At 56.6% G+C, this 20,791-nt stretch overlaps 2 protein-coding genes across 13 annotated transcripts in view; both read right to left on the bottom strand.

The window, feature by feature from the left end:
* Positions 1-420: 420 nt before the first annotated feature.
* On the bottom strand, positions 421-3,478 carry UQCR11 (ubiquinol-cytochrome c reductase, complex III subunit XI; the record flags this gene model as incomplete). Its single annotated transcript, XM_082779748.1, has 3 exons — positions 421-685; positions 2,075-2,209; positions 3,429-3,478. The coding sequence occupies 2 exons, from the start codon at positions 3,476-3,478 to the stop codon at positions 2,089-2,091; spliced, it is 171 nt and encodes a 56-aa protein (XP_082635874.1). The 3' UTR covers positions 421-685; positions 2,075-2,088.
* An 8,824-nt stretch (positions 3,479-12,302) lies between these two features.
* TCF3 (transcription factor 3) overlaps positions 12,303-20,791 on the bottom strand; it is a 67,199-nt gene continuing 58,710 nt past the window's right edge. For 5 of the 12 annotated variants that reach the window (XM_082779967.1, XM_082779971.1, XM_082779970.1 and 2 more), the window contains 7 exons: positions 20,667-20,740; positions 19,998-20,201; positions 19,055-19,178; positions 18,550-18,715; positions 17,380-17,618; positions 13,699-13,843; positions 12,303-12,967 (listed from right to left, as the gene is read on the bottom strand). In XM_082779967.1, coding sequence (XP_082636093.1) covers positions 13,701-13,843; positions 17,380-17,618; positions 18,550-18,715; positions 19,055-19,178; positions 19,998-20,201; positions 20,667-20,740 — 950 coding nt within the window. In that variant the 3' untranslated portion in view covers positions 12,303-12,967; positions 13,699-13,700. Of the gene's footprint in view, positions 12,968-13,698; positions 13,844-14,378; positions 14,606-17,379; positions 17,619-18,549; positions 18,716-19,054; positions 19,179-19,997; positions 20,202-20,666; positions 20,741-20,791 lie in introns of all 12 variants that reach the window. The other 7 variants (XM_082779973.1, XM_082779974.1, XM_082779975.1 and 4 more) reach the window with 7 other exon arrangements.

Below are 20,791 nucleotides of genomic sequence, written 5' to 3'. Positions count from 1 at the left end.
AAGTTAATGTTAAAAAAAAACAAACAAAAAACCACAAAGCCTCACACCAAAAGCCAGTGATCTGTGTTACAGCAGAACTCTGCAGCACTGGCTAAGGGAAGTTAACTGGAAGCAAGAGCCCACAGATGTGACCGAGCTAGGAAGGACCAGCTTACCATCAACACATCACTAAGAACAGTTCAAAGACCACAGCAGCTTTAAAAGTTATGAGCAACAACTACCCCAGGACAAACCAAAGGCTCAGCAAGCCCAGCCCTAACAGCAGGCACTTGTTGATGCCTGAGGAAACTGCACAGGAAAGGAGGCAAACGCGTGGCACACTCCTTAGGACACGCACTCAAACAAGCTGAAGACACAACACAGAACCAGAACAGGGATCTGGTTTAAAGAACGCAGGCAAAGATAACAGCACCACAAAAACATCATTCACGTGGTTTATTTTGTACATCAGCTTTACAAATTACTTGCATTAGGCCAAGACCGGCTGTGGAAGTGATGAGAAGAGCACTAGGCAGGCTGGTACGTGGAGTAAAACCCCCTCACAACCAAGTGGCCACAACTGCTCATGGCAGAGAGCGGGACGTGACAGCCCACCGCAGAATCTGTACCAGGCATTTCAAGTTCACCTCAAAGCAGGTCTCAGCGGACGGATGGCTCCAACACACTCAATCCAGCGATAAATTTCCTACAATAAACACAAAGCAGTCATTAAGCACTGTGTCCCGCAACGTGCTACAGCAGTCAGCATTACAGAGAGGTTTCCAAACCCTCCGGTATTCACACAAGACATTTCTGTTACAGATACACAAACACCAGAAGGCTTTTAAGTCTCTTTGGAAGGAACTGTAGGCCACCACAGAAGCATCCTCTTCCTCTACAGCACTGAGCGTCTTCCAGATGATTTGTGCACGCTGACACGTCAGTGCTCTTATGTTAGGAGAGAGAATGTAGGCTGTGGGCTCGGGAAGGCATCCACATACCTACTACTGACCAGGACAGTTGTTCTGTACAGAAAGCCCTTTCTGCTTAATTTAATTGTTCCTACATCACCTGAGAGCTTTTCCGCTGACTTCTCCACAAACTTCCACAGTCACCTGAGATACTACGAGCACAGCTGAGTTTCATGAAAAATTTCTTTCATCCTTTGGTTACGCTGAGGAATAAATAACCTGTTTGATGCACATTTTGAAAACAGGGAAGACACAGTAAAACATCTACAATCCAACAGGTACCTCTGCAACAAGCCTTACAGAAGCACTGGTTTCTCTATGAAGTTCTGTGTAGCTTGAAGGCAAGCCCCTCACTTTCATTTACCAGCATTTATATGTAAGTTATTCTAAGAAGCAGCAGCAAATATAGAGGGGCACACAGCTTCCTGACAGCCTCTCCCTGTCAGCGTCCTTTAATGTAAGGCAAAGTCTTCATAACTCATATCTGCAGCGAGGAATGAACTAGTTCTAAGCCTGCTTACTACATGTGTGTATTCAGAGGCCCAACAGCAGGTACTGTAATTGCTGCTCTAGCTTTATGAATGGTCAGTCTTACAAAAAACAGTGTATTTCATATGCAGTTAGAAAGGGAGAGGAAAAAACACCTTGAGAAAGCCAATTTTCAAATTAATTTTTTGTATATAGTAACCAGCACAGAACACGTAGCTTATTTTTAGTAACTCCATGGAAAGGAAAGGCATCCAAATTTGCCTGACAGCAAAACCAGTCTTGAGCTTGAAGCCATTCTAGCTAAGATTAGAAGTGGATCCCTCAGAAGTTCCAAATGACCACAAAAGACTTTATTTGGCTTATCAAGAATTTCAGTAAATTGTGAAAAATCCACTGCTTACAACATAATCACTTGAGAATAATGCTCTTAGTAATACTTCATCCTTTGGCACTCCGAGAAGCCCTGCCCCTAACACAAAACAAGACAAGACAGAGCAATAAACACTGAATAACCAGATTAAGCAGCGCTGTTTTGGCCCACCAATTTGGCTGTGCCCTGGAGAAACAAGGCACGCCAACTGCCACATCCACACACCTCCACTACGTAAGCTGCCAGGTGCACAAACCAAACTCACCGTTAGAGGGAAGCTTAGTCTTCAGTTTTATACTTGCCACCGATGTAGGGCACATACTGAAGGACGAGCTTCCAGTCTGTGATCCATATCACACCGGCACCAGCTACACCACCCCACGTGAAAAGGGTGGGAGTCCTAAAGAAGAGAGGCAGACACACAACACACACAGGTAAATGACCAACCCTCCAGTCAGAGGGCTGGCAGACACTCACCCCAAGGTACCCAGGAAACTCATTTCAATCAAGAAAGCAGCTTGACAGAAATTTGGAGAGAATCCCACGCACAAAGGAGCTGGTTTCCAAGATAACCAAGATGTTTTACAGGAAAGGATTGATATGCTTTTATTTAAGAGAGGTGCTACTAAGTTTAGAAAACACAGACTGGTTTATTACCCTAACTCTCCAGCTCATTTCTCCTTTATTCTTGCCTGTGGCTACCTCATCCTTCCTCACCATGAACTGGCAACCTCAGGCGCTGCAGCAAGCACCTCTGAAACGCTCTGAGGTCAGCCAGGACAACACGCAGGCCACACACATGGCTGTCAAACCATGGTAGGATAAAATCTAACCCCAACAACCACTTCTCAGTGCTGCAAACCCCACCTGAACCAAGAGAGAACCATGGAGTGGTTTGGGTTGGAAGGGACCTCGACGCCCACCCCATCCCACCCCGCCATGGGCACAACCCCCCCAGCAGCCCAGGCTGCCCCCAGCCCCATCCAGCCTGGCCTTGGGCACTGCCAGGGATGGAGCACCCACAGCTCCTCGGGGCAGCCTCAGCCAGGGCCTCACTGCCCTCAGAGGGAAGAATTTCCTCCTAATATTGAATTTAAACCTACTCTCTTATAGCTTAAAGCCATTACCCCTTGTTCTGTCACTGTCTTCCCCCCCCACCCCCCTGACAAAGAGCCCCTCCACAGCTTTCCCAGTTCCAGTTCTGGGCTCCCCAGTACAAAAAAAAGACAGGGATCTCCTGGAAAGAGACCAGCAGAGGGCTACAAAGATGATACAGGACCTGGAGCATCTCCTCTGTGAGGAAAGGCTGAGGGACCTGGGTCTTAAAGCCATTACTCATTGTTCTGTCACTGCCCCCCCGACAAGGAGTCCCTCCCAGCTTTCCTGCAGGCCCCACAGCCCGCTGTCAGGTCTCCCGGGACCCTTCTCTCTCCCTGAGCACCCCCAGCGCCCCTCAGGGCTCCCCCGGCTCCTGCAGCAGCCCCCAGCAGGGCGGGGGCGCCCTAAAGCTCCCTGAGGGGAGCAGAACAGGGCCCAGAGGGGGAGCTGAGGGCTCCAGGGCCCCATAACCCCCCTCCCAGACCCCATAACCCCCCCCCCCCAGCCCCCCCGGCCCTCACCAGTTCTGCAGCAGCTGGGCGTAGCGCGGCCCCAGCACCCTGCTCAACATGGCGCCGCCTCAAAGTCACCCCCGCGCCGCGCATGCGCCGCCGCCCCGCGCCGCGCAGAGGAAGGCCCCCGGCCCCCGGCCCCCGCCCGGGGCTGCCCGCGGCGCTGCCTGAGCGCGGCGGTGTTGTCATGGCAACGGGGCTCCGTGCCCATGGGGGGGGGGTGAGGGGACGGGGCCTGGCCCCACAGCAGGGTGGGGACACGGGGCCAGAGCCATAAATCGTCGTTAGGGTTGGAAAACACCTCCAGGATCACCTGGTCCAACTGTCCCCCTGTCACCGCTGTCACCCCCTGAGCTGTGTCCCCAAGCACCACTTCCAGCCTCAAAAACCCCCAGGGACCGTGACACTGGGAGGGACTGGCCCTGACCCCACACAGGGCAAGGGACACAAGCCCTCAGGGCATGTCCCCGATGTCCCCGTCCCTACAACAGAGAGCCCTGAGGGGACTGTCCCTGTCACCCCAAGGGAGAGGGGTCACAAGCCCTGAGGGGCTGTTTCTGCCCCTGGACAAGGGCAGAGATGTGGGGTGAGCCCCCTGTCCTCATGCTGGAGCAGGAACGTGACTGCTGGGGATCCGGTGCTGTCCCCAGGCTGTCCCCAGCTCAGCTTCTCGCACTCGGTGCTGGGGGAGGCTGGCATCTGTCCAGAGCCATTTCTCCAGCGCCTGCCTGTGCCTCTGCAAACCCTCCTAGCTGCTGTCACTCAGGAGAGGGAGTTTTGAGCCAGATTTTTTTCATAAAACATCCCTAAATCCACCAGTAGTTTCATCAAGTTCCTCAGACTCCCCAAAGCCAGCTCAGCTTCTTGTTAATCTGCAGGTCCCAGAAAGTCCAGGGGAATGCTGGAGCCCGATGCTCTCATCTGCCTGAGCTCCGTGGCTGGGCTGCCTCAGCCTTGGGGCTGCAAACCCCATCAGCGCCAGTGTCCAGGAGTGATGCCAGCACCCTGCACCTCCCTTCACACCCTGCGCTGCATGTGCAAGTTTCACAGAGCCCAGACCCACAGAGCTGAATCTCTTGCAAAAATCCAGCCTGTATTTTTTTTTCCTTCTCACCAGGACACAGAACAACTATTTTATCAGCTCTTTGCATGATCAACTTCACCACCACATTTTGACAGTTTGAGTTTTTCTCTGCCTAGATACCAGCGGGGCGATGCAGGTTACTGAACCGTGCAGGCTTTTGGGTTCATTTCTGTGAGTTTTTTCTCCGTTGCCCACGCACCAGCTGGTGCATGAGGAAGTCAGACAGTGCCGCACGGCGTGCGTTCCTGCAGGAAACTGGTGCCTTTGCCACCGCCACTGTGGGTATGGAGGGGGAGTGAGCCTGGTGGGCAGGCTCTGCACAGGTTTGGCTTTTTTAATGACATTTCAACTGTGTCTTGAAGTCATGCAAATGCAGGACAGTCTCGGCTTTCAATTTGCAATGGGAGTTTCCTAGATGACCAAAAAAAAAAAAAGCAAAATAACTCCAAACTTTAGAAGCAATGAAAAACATCTCAACGTGTATCTTCAGAAAAGCCCTGGGGCTTTCAAGGCAATTCTGAGGGCATTTCCTCCTGCTTTTCCACAGTCCAGGCAGACACTGAAAGACACAATAATACTACCAATTTCCTGGTTAAACCAACAGCAATATTATCTTCTTCCAGCGTATTTTACTGTCATCTACAGTTCAAGTGCTGCACAAGGGGATCTGCTGGCTGCTCTGGACACCACACTGTGACACAACGCTTGCTCATTCCTTGCAGAAACTCATTTTGGCTGCTGGGAGGAGAACATGGCTCAGACTGCAGCAGGGAGCTGAAGCCTACCTCCTAGCTGTAAGAGGCCACCAAGGTGAGGGAGGGACACTTTCTTCCATGGCTGTCTTCTGTGGCACAGCTGTCCCTTTAGTTTTGGAAGCAGGAGAGAGGGCAGCAAGCCTGGTTGCCCAGAGCTGCCTTAGGTACACCACAGTGAAGCCTGGAGTGAACTATTTGCTCTTGACCACTCTGCAGCACCTCCTGCGTTGCTCTTGCCCTCAGCTCCCAGCCCAGGCGCTTGCCTGCTTTAAGTTCCGCCTGGTGCCATCTCTGAGTGTCTGTCTTCCAAGCTGCAGCCTTGCTCCCAGGCACACTTTTCTCCCACTTCTAGATTGGGTACAACCTTGGTTTCTCAGTCCTCACTCTTCCTTGTACCGATAGGGGTAGACAGCTCCATCCTCACCCTGGGAGTGCTCTTCACTCCCTGGCCTGGCAGATCACATCTCAAATTTCTTGATAACCAAAGTATTTGTGTCCTGAAGCAGTTTGACTTCCATGGACCTGTCCTAGCACTTAGCCAGCTCTAGGGAGAAAAGCAAGTAGGCTGGGCACACGGCCATGCAGCTCACAGGGCCAAGGAAGCGAGGAACAACGCAGGGTAAAACCAAGCCCTGCAAGGAGGCAGTGAAGGCAAAGAGGACGAGGCGAAGCGTATCAGCTGGGACAAGGAGATGCTGAATTGAAAGGACAGTCATTTGATTCACTCACTGTGGCTCGGGAAGAGCAGTGCACTACCTCAAAGAGAGCTTGCTTACTGCTGAGAGAAGGGAGACAGGGCTTAATGACATTTAACTAATTACTGCAAGAGTCACTGCTTAGTTAATTTGGCCGGTTTTTCCTTCATGGCGCTGTGTGGACAAGCCCTGGGCAGGAGCAGCGCAGCAGAAATGCCAGCAGCAAGCCTGAGGAAGGAGCTGCTGTCAGGCAGCATCATGACACCAGAGCCTCAGAGAGGGTCCGCTGGGGCTCGCTGCTCCTGGCTGCAGCTGCCACGGCTCCGTTTCCCCCTGAAGTAGCCCGATGTGATCAGCAAGCTGGCAGCAGGGGGCTGACCCAACCACTGAAACCACATGGGTTAACGTGGTGACGAGCTGGGGGAAATGCCCGTTGATCAGAGGGGCAATGCACGGGGGAGCTGCCCAGTGAGGGCTGGGGGACCAGGGAAGGGAGAGCCCAGCCAGGCAGCGCAGCGGTGGGCTGCAGATGCAGAAGGTGATGGAGCGAGACCAACCATCACGCCTGATGCAGCTTGGCCAGGGCACTGCCTCACCACTGCGATGCACTCGTGAGGCTGGGCGACCTCCTGCTGCGACTGGCTCCAGCCTGCTCCTGCTGGCTTTAAGCCCTCCCAACCCCTCTGCCAGGTCATCTCCCCCCTCCCCAGGCTGTGCTGGGCTCCTGGCAGGGGCTGGCCACATTTATCCCAAGTGCCTGCTTGCACCGACCTCACTGGGTGCTCCCCAGGCAGGGCAGAGGCAGGGAAGCAGCAGCGCCCTGGGGAGGAGGCCCAGGACCTCTTTGACCATGGCACGGCCGAGGGAGAAGCTGTGCCAGAGACCCCAGGTCTGCCAAAGCCCCCTGGGGCCAGCAGCAGCTCAGGCTGCCCCATGGTGGGCAGGAGGAACAGAGAGCGAGGGGACAGCACCTGGGAACCTGCTGTGGCTCGTCTTTTCCTTCTTTCTCTCTCTCTTTTTTTTTTTTTTTTTTGTACAAGGTAAAACCTTTATTACAACTTTTCATTCATAGGTATACAACATCTGAAAGACAGATATGGGGAAAAAAGGTAATATTGTTATAAAATGTCACATTTATTGCTACATTACTGTTATATACAGGACAGTTCTCAAAATCTACTTTAAAAAAGTTAGGATTATTTAAAAATTCCAAATAATCCAGCCAGCTGTTTTGACACTTGTATAAAATTATTTAAAAAAATGAAAACAATTCTTATCTTGAGGCACTCAGAAACACAATTTAATCCCCCAATTGTGATTCATTTCAGAGAACAACGCATTTCCCCACCCCCAAATACTTTATTTTTCTATTTTTTTATTTTTGCTGGGTTAGGCATATATATATATATATTTACTATATATATAGTTCAAAACTATAATGTGTATCTGATTTAAGAACAAGGATTTCAGCCACTTAAGTACATCTGGATTTACAGGTAGGCAGCATAAACATCAAAAGCAAGGACCAATTTTTTATTATTTTTTTTAAAGGCCAAAAAAACAAAACCAACCCAAAACTTTCTACGGGGTTAAAAATAAACAACTTCCGCAGGCATCTCCTGTCTGCTCTCCCACCCCCCCCCTCCTACAAAAATATATATGAAGAGCAACCGAGCGATGCTTCATTTTCTCAGAGGGTTCCTTAGAAATTAGTCCCTTCCCCGCACACCGCGAGGCCGTCCCCACTTGGCCTCCCCAGGTGCCTCCTTCCCCTCCCACAGCTCCTACACCCCGGCAGGGGAGCCCACGGCCTCCCGCGGCCCCGTCACTCCCCGAGCCCCTGCGTTACGAGGTCTGCTCAGACGCTGGTGGGTTTCAAGTGATTTGGCCTCGGCACCCAGGCCCCCACCGTTTTACAGCACAAGCTCTGCTCCTCCCCAGTGCCCAGTGCAGCCGCGCAGTGCCCACAGCAGGGATGGCAAAGCCCGAGGAGCAGGAGGTGTACAGCAGGGGAATGGCAATACTGGCACGGAGTCCCACAGCGGGGCTGCCTCTCACCCCCCAGGGGGGGTACACAGGACGGGAACACAAGTTTTAGCAGAAGGGATCCCAGACCCGCTGCAGCAGCCATCTCCCAAATCCTCCTAGCCCAGCGGATGGGCTGGAGCCACCTCGGGGCTGGAGGTGGATGAAGGGAGCCCAGCCCAGCAAGGAGGTGGGACGCAGCTGCTCCATGCAGAGGTGCTGGGGAAGAGGGGGCGAGATGAAGGATGCTGGCAGCGAGCTGCTGAGCAGCGAGCAGAAGGCACGGGAGGGTGAAGCGTGCGTGGAAGAGACCCAGGACAGGCCCTGCCCCTACAATTCAGCGCTCAGCTCCCACAGCACGAGCTGAGGGGGTGTTCCTGTGCTCTCATCACTCGTCCACCCCCCTGGTTCCGGGGCACCGGCCTGAAAATGGTTTTGGAGCTGCTAGAAATGAAGCTGGACCCTGAGAGCAGCAGGGAGCAGGGGCTCAGCAGTCATGGACGAGAGCGGAGAGAAGGGGCTGGGCTGGGACCTGCAGAGCCCTGGGGGGGAGGAGAGGGGGTTGCATAGGATTTCACAGGGCAAAGTCCTCGTGCAAGCTTGTGGTGCTGAGAACAGGTCTTGCTATTGCTGGTGTTAAGCAGGAACGGGGGAATCCAGCAGCCATGGTTTGCTCCAGGTCAGCCAGCTCCGTGTCTGGGGCTCGCTCCTGTCCCAGCCCAGCTCCAGCACCAGCTCTGTGTCACCTCCCCGTCCCCAGCTCTTTGCTAAAACCCCAGGCCGGGGGCTGGCTGCACCTGGAGCTGGCCCCGATTCACCAGCACGGCACACAGCAGGGCCTGCAGGGCCACGGGCTCTGCTGGGACATCAGTTGGCGGCCATCCCGTGAAAGCAAAGATCAGGGATGGAGAGGAAGGGGGATGGGGGTTGGAAGCCCCCTGTTTCTTGAGGACCCCCTCTCCTCTGCGGGCTGAGGGGAGGGAGCAGTGAATCTCCCAGCCAGGGCCCAGGCCCCAGAGGCTCGGCTGGCTTCAGTGTGCGTGAGACACAAAGGACCTCTGAGAGAAGCTTCTGCACTGAACCTGAAATTGCAGACTCCTGGGGAAATCCCAGCCTGCTTCTGCCCTTCCTGTTCGATCACCACCGGGCGGCAAGTGCAAAACCTCGAGGAAACCGGCGCATCGCCAACGCACTGACTGCCCGCCGAAGTCACGGCTGGGGAGCTCGCACATCACGCTTCTGCATTTCTCAGCTGGAGAGGGCAAAAACCCCAACTGCCAGGCACAGACCAGGGCACCAAGCAGCGTGCAGGCAGAGCACGTCCCCACACCACACACAGCCACATCCCTCACACCCAGGCTGGAGCTCGGTGCAGGAGGTGGCACGGGCTGCGACCCAGACGTCGTGGGTCCTGTCCCCTCCCGCCGGCACAGCACCTCAGGAAACCAGAGCGAGATGTAAAAGCAGGGGGCAGAGAGCCCGAGGAGATGTTGGCAAAGAGCAGGAGCTGAACGGTAGCCAGGCAGGTTGGCTCGGCTGTGAATGGGTCTGGTGGTGGGTCACAGGCAGGGGAGCGGTTCCCTAAGGAGCTGGAATTGGGCTCCCCAGGGAGCGCTGGCAGCAGGCGGGGGCTGCCACCACGAGACCATCGAGGTGCGGTCTCGGGGAGGCTGCAGCTGTTTTGCTCTGGGGCAAAAGCAGGTGAAGGTGAAGAGAGGGATAAAGAACAAAAGTCTGCGAGTTTTGCTGTTACCAAAGCAGATCCCAGGCACTCCCCAGCACCTGGTGGCACGCTCGGCTCTGGAAGCAGGGCCGAGGGAGGAAGCACAGCACCGAGTCCCCCTCGCAGCGCATCACCTGCCCGCAGCACCTCCCTGGGCAGGGCCACCGACACGAGGGACACAGGGAAGAGGAAGGGGCAGATAAGAGATCTCCGAGTTCAGCAGCAGAGTTCTCTGGCCACTCCACATGAAGAGCTTCATTGCAACAGGATGGTGCTTTGGGGACAGCACCTGGCTAATGATTGTTTTTAGGAAAGCCACTGTCCCTGCAGGTTACAGGCACCACGTTCACTCCAAGCCCAGCACACCAGGCAATCCAGTCAATTTTCCTTGCTACACTCCTATAAAAGAGGCAGCTCCTGGGCACAGCAGTGCCAGGCCCCTGCCTCGTGCTTCCCTGCTGGAGAACGGAGAACCCAAACCCTCCCCAAGCCCTGGCACAGTGGGGTTTATGCTCCAGGACTCAATGCCACACCTTTGTCCAAGCCCTGCCAAGGAAGCCGGCCAGTTTTGCTACAAACAAAAGATTGAAACCACCTAAACACGGATGGAAAGCCCCTTCTCTGTGGGAATGCCTGGCGGTTGGGGGTGTTGTGTCAGCCAGAGCCCCCTGGGCCTGCGCAGTGTCAGGCAGCACTCAGAGGGGATGAAGCATTCAGTGAAATTTTGACCAAATCATAAATTTTCACACGTTCTTTGCTGACAGTTTCTGCATTATTTTTTTTTTTACAGGACCTTTTCTTTCAATCCACCTGTACACACGACCACCTTCTCAAATTCTTGTTGCTAAATCAGTGTCGGGGAAGCACTTGAAAGTCTTTTTGTATGGTTTCAAGCTTGCCAGGCTAGGACATCGCTGCATCCCCCCACTACTGGGGCAGCCGCACTGAGCCCGCAGAAAGCCCCACACAACGAGTGCAGCTGACTCCCCACTCCCTACCCCAAAAAAGCACCCAAAAGAGCTACAGCTGGACCAGCAGGGAGAGAGGGGCCCATCCTGCTCCAGCAACCGCACCCGGCTCCTGTCTGGGATGCCTGCGGGGAGACGAGCGATGTCCTGAGTGTTTCCAACACGTTTTGCTAGAGCACAAAGCATGGCTACAAAAAAAGAGCACCAGGTTACGCCAAGGAAATGCTGCGGGAGACCTAATCCTGTTCACCAGCCCTTCCCTTTCTCTAAGCTGAAGCAATGCAGCTCCCCGAGAAACACAGGCCAGAGAAGCAAAGAGGAGAGGGACGGGCCCTGCTGCTGGAGCTCCAGCTGTGCTCGCTGTCCCCACGTGTCCCCGGCCAGCCCTGCACCCCCCGACTGTCCCGCTCAGCCCGGCCCCGCCAGGCAGAGCCAGGCAGCAGCCGGCCCTGGGCATCGGAGGCACTGCCGAGCTGGGGCTTCACCTCGCCCTGGGGTGCTGACCCCGTCTGCTGGGAAGATCCGGGCACAAAACACTTCGGAAGTGATTCTGGAGAAGGGGAAGGAGAGGGAAGAAACAAAAAATCCTGGTGGACGCTGTTCCGTTGCCAACTGCTGCTGGGCTGCTGCAGCTCAGCACCATCGTGGCCCTGCTGAGCTCCCTGTGCTGGCTCCTGTGTTGGTGGGGCCCCCGCCGTGTGCTGGGGCTTCCTCCTGCTGGGTGCACTGGAGCCATCTGCAGCGGCCCCGGTGAGCCTCGGAGTGAAGGGGTCGTTGGCACAGCTCGGCTACCGGAGCCTGTCGTGTGGGACGGGTGCTTGCTGCTCCCCTTCCTTCCCAGATGGAGACAGGAGGCCGGGAGCACTCGACAGCGGCCACCACGCGTCCCCGGTGGCAAGAAGGGTGGCGTGCTGAGCTGAGCTCACCTCTGTGGATGCTTTGGAGTCACGACAGCGGGTGAAGGTGGGATGCGAAACCACCCCTCTTCCTGAGCCTGCAGCACTTGCGCTTCCAGTGGTCACAGCTCCAGAGCGCGGAGATGCCACAGAGGCAGGGATCCTGCTGCAGCCACGGCTTGCCGAGGGCTGGAGTGGCTGCTCCCCTTCCCACCACCTCCGGCTCCTGTGTCCGTGCGTCCATCTGCCCTGACGCTGACAGAGCAAGGTCCCCGCTGCTGCCTTTGCTCCACCTGCCTCTGCCTCTTCCCAGTCCCTCCAGCTTTGTTCGGTCGTCTTTGTTCAGCACAGCCCCTGGAAGCGCCTCTGACAGTAGGAGTTCGCTCGGATGCACGGGCACAGGGCGTTCTCCTCCACCCTGGGTCTTCCTCTTGCACCCGCGTTGCTTCTTGGCTTACCTTGGAAGCGCACCAGTCCCTTGGTTCTCTTCCACCCCCTGGTGCCTGCTCTCTCCTGGCAGCTCGTCCTCCCTGCCATGGTGCTCCAGGGGCGGGATGCAGCCGCCAGCAGCCTCCAGGAGGAACGCGAACCCTGCAGGGAGCTGTGATGGACCTCGGTCTCCTCCCGGGAGGAGCTGGAGCACTGCAGAGGATGCTGCTGCAACTTGCTTTGCTGTTTAACTTCCTTTTCCCAAATCAGAAGTGGCCAAAGCAAAGAGATGGTGAATTCAGCACGAGTTTGTTTGTTTGTTTTTTTTCTTTTTTTTTTTTTTTTTTTATAATGGAAGGTACAAGCCAGGCAAGGAAGAACATCTCCTCACTGTGGCTACATTCGCTTTTAGTGGCTTTCAGAGCCGAATCTGAGAATTCCTCTTTATATCCAGTCTCTCTTAATACAATTTTAATATTCTGGTTGATCCTAAAGATGCAACGTTAACTATAGAAACAGCAGCAGAAAAGCATGGGGTACAAGACATTTTTTTATACAAAAAAAAATTCTTTTCGTCGCTTACAAAACATATGCAAAAGAAGCTAAAAAAAACAAAAGGCATTGCTATTTGTTCTACATAAAAAATCTCATAACTAATGTTCTTTTTTTTTAAAAAAGAAATATTAAGCTTAGGCACAATTTTGCTGCTGGCTGCTTGTGAACAAGCCAAGAGAACACGCCACCCCCTCCTAACTGAGTGATATGTATTGACTGTTCCGCACTTTATACTTAAGGCAATTTTTTTGTTTTTGTTTTGTTTTTGACAAAAGTGTTTTTCCACCCCTTACGTCATGCCAGGATCCGTCCACGTGTGTCAGTATTAGCAGTACTAAAGTTTATGGTACGAGAAGGTTGCAGGTCACACCGAGGGTTTTCTTCCTACAGATCTCTGTATCCAGAGGAACAAAAAGATCTACAAACAAAACAAGCAAAAGCCACAAATGAGAAAAACCCGAGTGAGAATAAAACAGGGCCACTGTACCGCAGCCTCATCTCTGCAGAAGTCAGCCCCGAGGGCCTGACGTGGCTGAGCAGAGCTGAGACATGAGCTTGCTGTTTTGCTGGGCTGCCAGCTTTTGACTTTTTAAACATTATTTTTGGTTTTGCACAGCAGCACCATGCCCCCAGGGGATGTGGGGCCACTACAGGGGGACTGCAGGCTGCTGGGTTAGCCCTGCCCCATCTCTCCTGGACGTGTTCAACCCCACATCAGCACCCCTGTACTGCTCAGACTAAAACCAGGGACAGCCCAGCAGAACCTGCGCCTGCCACGGCCTCGCTTGGGATTTTCACTTTCTGTGCTTTCCCCAGCGTTTCTGGGACCTGCCCTCTCCCTCCTGTGGGACCACCAGCAGTCACTGGTTTCCAGTAGCCAACTGGAGCAGGGCTGGGAAGTGCAGCGCAGAGCTGAGCTTGCTCGGGGTGGTGAGTGCCCAAACCCCCTGTGCCAGCTACAGGATGGTGCCTCTCCTCGGGCAGAGGCTTTGGGTGTGCATGGACGAGCAAATGGCACACACGTCTGGCTCATCCCCCAGAGGTAAATTAAGGAGGATGCTGGCTGCAGCCCAACAAGGGGTGCTGAGCTGCTGAAGAGGAGCAGCACACGTCTGGACCTGGCTGGGATCACGGGGCAGGGAATAATACCTTTACATGTGTCCGACAGGGTTGTGACCATCTCCTAGACCAGGATGTGAAGCTGAAAGCGTCATCTGGGGATCTCCTACCACTCCGGACACTTTCTCCTCTTCCCGACGTTTCAAGCAGGCTGCTTTAGGGTTCAGATTGCGCTCTATGCCAAAAACAGCAAGGGAGGAAAGGAAGCAACCTCAGTCTGGGCAACAGCATCGTGCACAGCAGCAGCATCCGAAAGCGAGAGGACAGGGTCCCGGGACAGACGCACGGGACATGCGAGGAAACGAGCTCGGTGAGAGCTGCTCTCTGCCTGCTGCTCCCAGCAGTGGCTGCAGTAACGTGGCCGGACCCTGCTAGAGCAAAACCCCGTGCCCGGCCGAGCCACCGTGCCAACGGAAACGTGTGCTTGCTTTCAGAAACCCCCACGTGCCCCAGCCAGCTAACGGAGCCGAAGACTGAGTTTTCCAAAGCTGCTTAATGGGATCCAGGTGCCAAATTCCCATTAAGCACGACAGGAAAAGGGACAGAGAGGCTCCAAATCCACCCCGGGGCCGTGGCTTTGGAGAGCTCAGCCGGCGGCGCGGCGCACCCGAGGCAGACACAGAAGGAAGCAGGAGCCGCACAGAGCCGCACGCGCACGCAGAGCCGTGGGGGGAGAGGCCCCGAAATGCACCTGCCAGCTGTTACCATACCTCGTACTTGCTGCTCCAGGCCCAGAATGACCTGCACCGCTTGCTGTAGGATGATCAGTTTGGTCTGTGCTTTGTCCGTTTTTAAGTGCATCTGACACATGCGTCCCAGTTCCTTAAAGGCCTCGTTAATGTCCCGCACGCGCACCCTCTCCCTGGCGTTATTGGCCATTCTCCTCTCCCGGTCCCTCAGATCTTTGTCCTCCAGTGACAAGGCCTCGTCTGTACTGCTGGGTTCATAGCACCACAGGGGTTAGTCAGGGGGGTGGTACCAGGAGGGGGGCTAGACGTTGCCGTGCTGGTAGTGCTTCTGGTGTCCGCTGCCAACGGCCCAAGCGGCCTCCCTCTGGGTGCCAATTCGCCCCGGGTGCGTTCTGGGGCGGCCCAGGCCACTCGGGCCATCGGCCACCCCTGCGAGCCGCGGGAAGGTGCTGCCAGCGCGGGGCTGGGGGGCTGCGGATGCAGCAGCAGCACCGACAGCTTCCCCCCCCTGCAAAATTTCACCATTCTGCTTGTTTTCCAAAGTTTGGGAGGCGTGGGGGGTGTCCCAGCCAAAAACGTTGGGTTTATCCCCCAAGCCAAAGACTTGTTGGCAGAAACCAAATTCTTCTTTGCAGTTTCCTTCAGAAACCAGAGCTGCAGTCCTCCCAGTGAAGGCATTTGTGCCCCAGCAGCGCGGGGCAGCGGGGCCCAGCACCCTCTTATGGGTGGGGGCAGCACTGGGGTGGGAGCTGAGTGCCCCCGGCTGCTGCTGGAAGTCAGTGTCGGATGCAGACACTGAACCAAGGTCTTTCCACGGGGCCAAAATCCAGCCCCAAAATCAGCCTGGAAGGGGTGAATTTTCTTTTCAAGGCAGGTTTGGGAGCTCAGGAGAGCTTCCACCACTGGTGGCATCCTGGGGGTGCCCCAAACAGGCCGGTGGGTGGGGAAGGCAGCACCGTGCTGGCAGCATCTTCAACCGTGGCCTCGCCCGCAGCCCGTCCCCTCCGAGCCCCCAATTTGCTGTACAGACGACCTTCTCCCCCAGAGCAAAAATTCTTGTAGGAAAGACACCTTCCTCGGGTGAGACCTCACACCAGGGCAGACCATGGCCTTCGGCTCCAGAGGAGCCACGTGGGGACAAGCCCCCACCTAAGGTGGGTGGCAGAGGCAGAGCCTTCCTGGGTCTGCTCGGGGGTCTGGAGAGCCCCCGGGCTGCGCCTGACCACGTGGAGGGGAAGCGAGGGCTCCCCGGATGAGCTCTTGCCTGCATGGGGCTGGGGGCTGTCGCTGTCCCTGCCACTGTCCCTGCCTCTCTTCAGCGCCTGGGGATGCTGCAGCTGGGGAGTGGAGCCTGGCAGTGACAGGGCTCATTCCTCCCAGCTAACGCTGGTGGCTGTGGCTCCTGGCAGTGCTGCAGCTCCTCAGTGCCTTGCACGCCGCAGCCGAGCGGGATGGAGCCCTGTCCCCGCCACCAGCAAGTGCTGCTGTTTGTGGGGCCGTGCGGTGTCCTCAGGGCTGTAAGGATGTGCGGCTCCTCAGCCAATTTGTGGCACCTGCCTGCCTGGCTCCTGTAACACCTCCCTGACCTCCTTCCCCTTCCTGCCCTGTTAGCCGCTGATCGCGGCACAAAGACCCCAGCAGCCCTGGCTGGGCACACGGGGGCCCCATGGCCCCACTGCAGCCCCGCAGGAGGGGATGTGGGGTCGGCTTCTCTCCTGCAGAGCAGCCCGGAGACCAAAACCGCTGGAGAAGTGAGACCCTAGCTGCCTGCTCTAAAGTCTGCCGACAGCAGCACACGGGGCTTGACTTGCTTCCCCAGCTGCATCCAAGAAGGGTTTAAAAAGGGACAAGCGTGGGAGACCAAAGTGACCACGGTGCCAACTCTGTCTAACCCGGCCCCACGCCACCCCTCGGCTCCTGTCTCCATCCGCAAGCAGCAAGTACAAGGTAGAGAGTGGGACCACCGAGAGGTCACGGCTGGGGACTGTCTGTAGGAGATCGGAAAGAACAGAACCAAAAAAAAAAAAAACTCGAAATAAAAAAAAAAATAAAAAGGAAGGGGAAATTAAAAAAGAGACAGGAAAAAATATACGTTATGAAAGGCAAAAAATTACAAACTGAAGAGAGGCACAAAGGACTCCAACATCAATGCAACAGCAGAGGCCAGCAGAGAGGAGCACAGCCAGGCACAAACCACGGATTCGTGTTACAACAGCCTCTGCAGAGAGAAAGGGGGTTAACCTGCCCGGCTCTGGGAGGCAGGAGCATGCACTGCGGGTTGCGGGAACAAAGCAGCAAAGTCTCCGGAGCGAGAAGCTGAGCCCTGCGAGCCCTGCGCCTCCCCTCCGGGCGCACACGCGTGGGGAAGGAGCGAGCCTGCCCCGGCGAGGGGGAGAGCCCGCACATGGCCACTGCTGGCTCCGGGCCCTGCTATGGACATGCAGAGCTCCCGGCTCGTGAGGGACAGCGGTTCTGAGAGGCGGCGAGGGCTGCCCGGTCCTGGGCTCAGCCGTGCCAACCCCTCGCACGGTGCCTGTGCTCCCCAGCGCTGTGCCGGGGAGGAAGGAGGCACCTCGCGAGCAGCCATGGGGAGGGACGGGCACTGGGCTTGGAGCTGCCCTTGGAGAGGTTTCAGGTCCTCTCAAAGATTTGCTGTTTGTTTGTTTGGGTGTTTGTTTTTTTTGCTGGCCAAGCAGCTGAGCAAAGCGGCTGGCTGCAGGAAAGCGGGGACAGCCGCCGGGGCTGGCGGGCGCAGGTTCCCCCTCGGGGACCAGCATGCAGCACACGCGATGGCAGGGGGGAACAAAAGAGAGAACAGCAGGGTTGCAAAAAAAAATTAAAAAAAAAAAGGACAAAAAAAAGAAAAAAAAAAAAAAAGGACATCAACAGCCTTGGGAATCCAAGGCCACAGGGCAGAGAGAGAGTGCAAGGCACCACAGCACATGTCACAGGAGACAGACAGACAGACAGCCCCGTGCCGATCAGATACGTAAAATATCACCACTCCGGGACCCTCACTGACCTCTAACTTGTTGCTCCAGGTTCAGTATGACTGATACGGCCTGGTGTAGGATTAGCAGTTTGGTCTGCGGTTTTTCGCTGTTTAGGTGGAGTTGGCACATGCGTCCGAGCTCTTTAAAGGCCTCGTTGATGTCACGGACCCGCAGGCGCTCACGGGCATTATTGGCGACCCTCCTTTCTCTCTCTCTCTCGGCTTTTTGCTCTGGGGGAAGAAGATCGTCCTCCTCATCCTCATCTTGACTAATGGTTTAAAATAAGAACGAGACAGGGACATTCCTCGCGTGCACTCTCAGCACTGGTCAACTCACAGAAAAGAAACACACATCGGGCACCGAGACGCTGCGCCCCGCGTGCCCCCGCTGGGACACGGGGACATGCGGTGACTTTGGAGAGAAGCAATTAAGACTCTTCTTCTTCCATCCCCTCCCCCCCGCATTTTTTTTTTTTGAATACAAAGCAAATAAAGAAACCACAACAATGCAATTAAGGCCTGAGTTTGTCGCTGGGAGGTTGTGCGGTGGCCCGGAGAAGGCATTCAGGGCTGACACTGGTGTCCCCAGCTACAATTTCGGGGACGGGCAGCACCTGCCTCTGGGGCAGGAGGCGGCTGCTGCCTGGCAGGAGCGGGGCCGGCACTGCCCCTCTGGGCAGCATCGCCCTGCCGAGGTCCCCGAGCCGATGGCGAGGCTGCGGACAAGCCAGCACGCTGGAAGGACTCCACCTGATCCGCTGCCACGTGTCTGGCTGGATGCAACAGGGGTTGAGGAGCCCCGAGGCAGACAGCAGAGCCAAACTGAAGCAGGGAGGAGGCTGAAAACTCCCCCAGCCTCCGGCCAGGGATGCTGAGCGCCCCTTCCTGCCTGAGCACAGCCACGATGCCCCCAGCGAGCACCCAGGCGGGCGCAGCTTGCGCGGACAAGACACAAAGCCTCCGGCCATGGGGATGGGGGCAGCAGGGCAGGGAGGCCAGGAGCCTTCCCCAGCAGGGCACGGCCCACGCCACACATCTGTGAGGACGGGCAGGGCTCCCGTGGTGGGCAGGGGCTGGCGGGTCCACACCACAGGACGACCCCCGGCCTCACCGAGCTGAGCCCAGCGCCTGGGGGTCACCGTGGCCGTGCCCCAGCCCGAATGCCTTCAGACGGGTAACAGAGTAAGTGAAGGGAGAGACCTGTTCAAAGAGCACCTTGTTCTGTTCCGGGAGGGTTTCAGCTCCTTCTTCTCCTCTTCTGAGTTATCCGCCACCGATGTGTTCTCCTCGTCCTCCTTCTCCTCCCGCTTTATTTCGCTGGTTCCCGAGGAGACGCTGCTTCGCCCCAGCCCCCCTGACAAGCCTGCTGAGGAAGCAGAGGGGCTTGGAGTGAGCTGGGGGAGGGTCCACAGCCAGCAAAGCTGGAGGGTCACCGGCTCTGCCCCACAGCTGCACCCCATCCCCTTTACCCCCCATCCCACCCCTTCCAGGGTCAAAGCCCAGCCCTCCCCCAGCAGCGCAGGGCCCGGGGGCTCCTTGCACCCACAGCCGAAGGGACAGGAACACGCAGCACAAACCAGAAGCCACGTCAAGGACCTCTGGAAAAGGGTCAGCACTGGAACCACCAGGGAGCACCAGCCTTGTGAGAGCCCCCACCCCGAGCTGCCATGGGACTGCAGCGTGCGCGTGTGCGGGGCTGCCTTACCGCTGTACGTGTCCTGCGGCCTGCTGAGGTCGGGGAGCGAGCTGGGCTGTGACGGAAGTGTGACATGGTTGTGGAGCATGCTGGGGGTGCTGGACAGCCCGTCTTCGGGGTGACCTCCTCCCACCTACAGCAGAACGAGCAGAGCAAGCCTTGAGGGGTGGAAGTGTCACGGCCAGCGGATGCGGGTCACCCCGAGCAGAGCCACGTGCCCTCCATGCACGCTCCCACAGAGCGCTGGCATGCAGGAGAGAAGAGCCAACCTGCACCGGCTCCCCTCCAGGGACTGTGGTGAGGACACTGCAGAAAGCAGCTCTGTGCCCCACGGGAAAGCCTCTTTCTGCTGGGCTGCACGGCTCGCATGCTGCAGACACCCTGCATGGTCGCACACATCCCGTCTCCACCAAGCACCAATATTTCTGCAAGCCCCCCAAGGCCCCCAGAACAGCGGACATCCCAGCAGCACGGATGTCACCCTGAAGGGCTCGGGCGCAAGGGACAATGGTTGGGCAGCCATCCTGAGCCTGAACTCCCCAAGGCCACACCGTGTTGGCAGGACAGGGCCAGCCCTGCTGCAAGTCCTCATTTCTGCAGCTGGCACTGGTTTGTGGCACAGGACACACAGGTTGTCCATGGCTTAGCTCGGGTGCAAAGCACGTCTGGTTCTCCAGAGACTGGAAATGCATTAATGTTCACTTTAGCAGGGAACCAGACCTGCCACAAACATGCTGCTGCAGACAAGGGGGGACCCTGGGGAACCAGCACAAGACCCCGTGGGTGCTCAGAGCACCTGGGATCACCGGTGGCAGTTCAAAGCTGCCACTCAAGCAGGACAAATCGAGCTGCTCTCACACCAAAAGCAATGCCCCTCTGACTGTCGGGGGATGTTAGGCCATAGCTTCCCGATACAGCCCTGCCAGCCACCGCCGTGTGTTCCCCCACTCACCAGACTCGGGTGCCTGCTCCCCAGGGACATGACCGAGGCGGGGAAGGCCTGGCCCAGGCTGCCCACAGCGGCGCTGTGAGCTGGTGCTGAGCCCAGGAGCCCGTGCATGTCCCCGTGGCTGCTCGGCATGGCGGCTGTCTGGCCCACGGCGTGATTCCTCAGCACGTGGATGGCTTCGTCCAACCTGTCTTCCATTTTGTTTTGCTTCAGGGAGCGGGTGGAGAAATAAACCTGCGTTAATGCCCGCAAAGCCAGCAGCCCCTTGCAGCCCTCTTGCTAAGGCTGCAACCACACCTCCCCTGCTGCGAGGCGGACGTGGGGAGAAACAACACCCTGACCCCGGCACTGCCACCCACAAGGACACGAGGTGTCACACCAGCAAGTCTGCTCCGACAAGGGGGGCAGAAACCAGCACGAATCTGTAAGGCTGAGCCAGCCCCGCAGTGATGTGGGTGGGCTGTAACAGGCTGAGGGTGCTGGGCTATGTCAGCAAGGCTGGGGGCTCGGGGAATCAGGTGCCCAAATCTGCTCAGCTGCACCCAACCGTGTACCAACCACCCTCCTTTGGGTCCCAGACGTCTGGGGGAGGCGTTTACACAGCCCACTCCCACCAGCTGCCTGGTGGAACGGAGAAGAAAAGGAGAAAGGAGAACTTTGGGCAACACTTACTAAGGTGTGGAGGCTCCCTTCGTAGCTGGGAGATAAGGCACCCTGTCCGCTCGCTCGCGACCACTGGGATGTGCCTGAGAACAAACGGGGACAGTTTGGGACCGGGCACAGCAGCCGCTAGGTGG

Source organism: Aythya marila, assembly GCF_965140915.1.
Source record: "Aythya marila genome assembly, chromosome: 27".
Lineage (NCBI taxonomy): Eukaryota > Metazoa > Chordata > Aves > Anseriformes > Anatidae > Aythya > Aythya marila.
Note: the sequence above shows the minus strand (reverse complement) of the source record. Positions and strands in the feature narration are given on the sequence as shown.